This window comes from Patella vulgata, chromosome 7 (assembly GCF_932274485.2).
Source record: "Patella vulgata chromosome 7, xgPatVulg1.2, whole genome shotgun sequence".
Classification (NCBI taxonomy): Eukaryota; Metazoa; Mollusca; class Gastropoda; family Patellidae; genus Patella; species Patella vulgata.
The window spans coordinates 33,364,861-33,369,597 of NC_065885.2; the positions used below are offsets into that span (position 1 = coordinate 33,364,861).

At 33.7% G+C, this 4,737-nt stretch overlaps 1 protein-coding gene across 1 annotated transcript in view; it reads left to right on the forward strand.

The window, feature by feature from the left end:
• Positions 1-3,520, forward strand: part of LOC126827035 (serine/threonine-protein kinase mTOR) — a 41,463-nt gene extending 37,943 nt beyond the window's left edge. The window contains exons 57-59 of the mRNA XM_050556191.2: positions 477-554; positions 1,355-1,460; positions 1,786-3,520. Of these exons, the coding sequence (XP_050412148.1) occupies positions 477-554; positions 1,355-1,460; positions 1,786-1,801 (200 nt within the window). The 3' untranslated portion in view covers positions 1,802-3,520. The remainder of the gene's footprint in view (positions 1-476; positions 555-1,354; positions 1,461-1,785) is intronic.
• Positions 3,521-4,737: the final 1,217 nt, after the last annotated feature.

A 4,737-nucleotide genomic window follows, 5' to 3' on the forward strand; every position in this document is an offset into this window, starting at 1 on the left:
GTTCTAGACAACAACAACTATCATCACAAGTTGTGAACATCCACTTGTATGTAACATAGAACAGAGCTTGTCAAGTCCTATATTTTTGCAGCAAATCCTCTATAACACACAAATTTAAAAATGCCATCATAGTCCTGTGACTTGTACTGGAAAATTGTGGTATTGACATATTCTTGGTGTTTACAAAAATTGTTTTTCAAATTCTTGAGCTGATAAAATCTGTTTTCAAACAGAAGAATAGTCTCAATTTTCGTCACAGTTCACTTGATTTCTTATATCTGACAGTTTTATTGATTTAGTCCTGTGAATTTCTGGTTAATTGTCGTATGTGGTGCAGTCCTCCTGTATTTACTTTTAGATTTTGAGAAAATAAATCTTTTTTATGGTTGATAGTTAGAATTGATATTACAATAACTATAGCTTTGTAAAAGTAAGATATAAACAGGTTTTTTAATTAGCGTTATATACATTGTTAGGTGGCGATAATGTACCAGCTGAAGTATTAAATAAGAAAGCTATAGATATTATAAACAGAGTTAGAGATAAACTTACAGGTAGGTAGTTATAAAAACATATGGCAGTATATTAGAGATAATCATAGCCGGACGGTCACCTATAGCTTGCGGTTGTGGTTTCGATCCCCGTGTGAGCGTATGTGGCTTGGAAATAGGGGCGCCTTCTCAACCTCTGGGTTTACTCCGGGTACTCCGGTTTCCTCCCACAGGAAAGACCCCTGTGCATGCGCTAAGGTAATAAAAATGAAAATAAGACAAATTGTCTGCGATATCACCTTCAGTGGAAGCGGAAGTTAATCATTAAGAACAACTAAGGAGATATTTATAAAAGCATATGACAGTATAAAGCTCAAAATATTATTGTGGTTTGATAGTCGAGAGCAAAACATTAAGTAATATATTGAAATAGCACAAGGGCTTCAACCTGTGTATTGTAGCAGTATCATTTTCAATAGAAGGCTTGATCGCGCTTTAACTACGTACATCTTATCCAGATGTTGTAAAACTCGCTTCAGGAACATGTAGCAGTATATTATGCAATGTCTTTCTCGAGACCACTAAACAACTTAAAATACAGATACTGTATTCTGCACATGCATTTCCTTGAAATTGCCACACAAGCCCAATATTTCATCTGGTATAAATAATGTACGATTGGCATGATGCCTATATATTATTTGAAAAATATAATGCCAAGATGAAAGGATGATGTCACATCTGTATTTTAATATTGGAGTAAAATGGTTATGATAAGCAAATATGACCTAAATGTGAGACCCCTGATTATATAAGTAAATCATGGTGTGTTGATTTTTGATTAATTCGATGTCTATTTTCAGGAAGAGATTTTGGAACTGATGACCCAGTAGATGTTAAAAATCAAGTTGAATCATTAATAAAACAAGCTACAACACATGAAAATTTATGCCAATGTTATATTGGCTGGTAAGAACCAATAATTATATTTATACTTTCCACTTCGTCAACTTATCTTTTCCCCTCCCATTATTATTTTTTTACCTACCTGTAGTCTCCTTTACTGTCAAAGCTTCCCCCTCTCCCCACTACTACTCTGGTTCGGCCTACCACTTTCTTCACCACTGAATTAAATTTCATTTCAAGCACTATATTTGATTAAAGAATGTGTTTATAATCTTATTGTGTTTAACACATGAGATGGTGAAGTAAATGACCCGATATAGCAGGAAAATTCAAAAGTAAATCTATAAGTGTATTTATTTATTAATGTAATATTGTATTATTTTTTCAGGTGTCCTTTCTGGTAAATAGAAACATTCACCATGACTATCAGCCATATTAAATAGATGTAAAAAGTACTTATATCTCTCTAAATATTCTAATAGAATATAATTTTAAAATATATTTATTGTTACAATTTAAAAACAGTTACAATTTTATTATCAGGTTGAGTAATTACTTTTATTAAAGGCAGAAAAAATGTGATTATTCAGTTACCTGTATGTTTATTAAAACTTTATTTGTTATTTCTTAGAGAAAATTGTAATATAATAAGTTCTATTGTATCAGTGAATGCATTTTTAAATGCAACATATTTTAATATAATATTCAAAATAACCATAAACTCTCATCTAACGAAACACCTGTATGAAATGTATATGACAAATATAACAAATCTTAAAATGCCTATTGGTTGGTAATGGATTGACAGATTGAACTGTTAAGTTAAACCAAGTGACATTGACAGAAATTATGGATCAGTGATAATGGCCAAGAGTGTCTGTTTAGACTTTGCTTTGATTTTCTAAATAAATGTCCATCTTGTCTGTGCCATATCTATCTAGACAGTTATTAACTTGTATTATTGTTACTGTTTTTGTTATTGTTTTATGATTGTGTAAATCTGAGAGTAGATATGAAGGGAGTAGAAACTCTGCTTGAGTTTTGTATTTCTCATTCCATAAGACCGTATTTGGGTTTATGTTTAAAATGACAGATTGTGCTAATTGTGCATTGTTTAACAGATATTCAAATATTGTACATAAAATTGTTGATTTTTAACAAAAATGAAATATTTTCATCATTAAAAATTTCAAAGATGAAGTAAATAAGGTAAGCATAGGCACTCAAATTAGGTTTCAATCTTGTTCTAAAACTGCCCAATATCATTTATTTGAATAGTGACAACAGATAACAAAGCATGTTATATATTTTGATGGTCACAAAATATACTTAAATTATAATAGGATTATATTGGGTTCTATTATATAAATATATATAAGGTTGTCAACTCCCTTCATTCTACCACCCTGTATAAATGATGTTCGGTATGTAAAAATGATATGAACGTAATAATTTGTACATATAGTTAATCACATCTAAATGACTAGTCTATAGTTAAACTCATCAATTAAATGACTAGTCTGTAGATAAATGCATCAATGAAATGACTAGACTTTAAATTAATAAAATGATTATATATGAGATATTGCATTTGGTAATAAAATATTTCAGTAAAATCTACATGGTGATTCATTTTTAAAATTTGTGAAATTCTTGTAGACTAGATCAAAATTAAGTTTTGCCAGTACAGAAGTAAGATGTTCTTACAGGGATTGCTTGTGGCTGCCTAGTAAAAGTCCTATGTGGCAAGCAGTTTATGGATGATTTTGATAGTCTTGATATAACCTAGTCCGATCCATAATGACTGTCGATGCAATTAGTAACCAAGACCCTTAAACAGAAAACCCATCCTGATAGAAAAATAGAATAGAAACCAAACAAAGTATAAAATTACTATATATGGATATAACCAGTAATCCCTTATGGAATAGTCTATAGATTGCACTGGGGTTCTAGATACCCATAATTGTAAGGCACCAATTCCAGCAAGTTTAAAAAACAATCTCAAAAACTCGAAATTGCAGAGCATTTACAAGTGGTTGATGACTGGGCAATAACTCTTTAATAAATTATACTAATGACCCATCATCAGTGACAGTGAATTGTAATCAGGGCATTGTTTTGTTGTGTGAAGTTGAGTATAGCAACTATTCCCCCAACTCTCAGATCGCCAATTATTACCGAAAATAAAAACTTGGAAAGATCAAAGAGATTTATGTTACAGGTTTATAAAGAATATTATCATTACCTGTGGCTAAGTGAGGAAGACGTTGGCTCCCAGTTGTTGGCCGATAAAGTTCATCACGATTTCCCAGTGTGGTTTCCCCTTGTCAGTGGTGCAGGACAGAGGGCTTGACAAGGACAGCTGTCTAGTCCTTCAGATGGGACCACTACACATTTGCATGCATGTGCATGTAAAAGATCCCTCGGCAGTTGGAATTCAATATAAGACTAGGCCCTAGCGCTGCTGTCCTGGCGAAATTTCCCTCATAAAACACTGCATTAGCCCCGTGGAGTAGGACATTCATCCCCATTTCATTTGTTGCGACTGGGAGCAAGCTGGCTTGGTTGTGCCACTGTGCAATCAAAGAGCTATAATTGTACACATTATCACTTTTAATAAGAAAGTAAATATTATTAATGAAAGTGGCTAGGTGGTTAAGACGCTGGCTCACTAGCCTAGAGGTCGGGTGTTCGATCCCTGCATTGGCCGAGAAAGTTCATCCTGATTTTCCGACGTTTCCCCTTGTCAGTGGTGCAGTTAATCCCGATTTTCCGACGTGGTTTCTCCTTGTCAGTGATGCAGGACGGAGGGCCTGACAAGGACAGCTGTCTAGTCCTTTGGATGAGACGAAAAACCGAGGTCCCGTGTATACATTAGAATGCACGTAAAAGATCCCTTGGCAGTTGGAATTCGATATAAGAGTAGGCGATAGTGCCGCTGCCCGGGCAAAATTTCCCTCATAGCACACTGTATGGCGTATGCCCGTCTTCATTAGCCCAGTATAGGAGCAGAACAGTAGGACCTTAAACCCCATTTCATTTCATTTCATTTCTATTAATGAAAATCCAAGCCCTGGCTAACAGAGATGTTTACAAGTGCTTTGCAATTACAACTCCTAAAACATCTATATCTGTCTTGTGTCAAGAAACGATAGCACACACATTCTGTAAAAAGCAAGCCCAATTTCTAGCTTTGATAAAATATATTCTGAGCATTATTTAATAAAAATTGGCTCAAGCAACTGACTGGAACAATCTGACATTATATTAGAGAGGTATATATTTAGGAAGTCAATAAACTTGATTGAATGTAATTAAAGAATTCTAATTCTGTTGG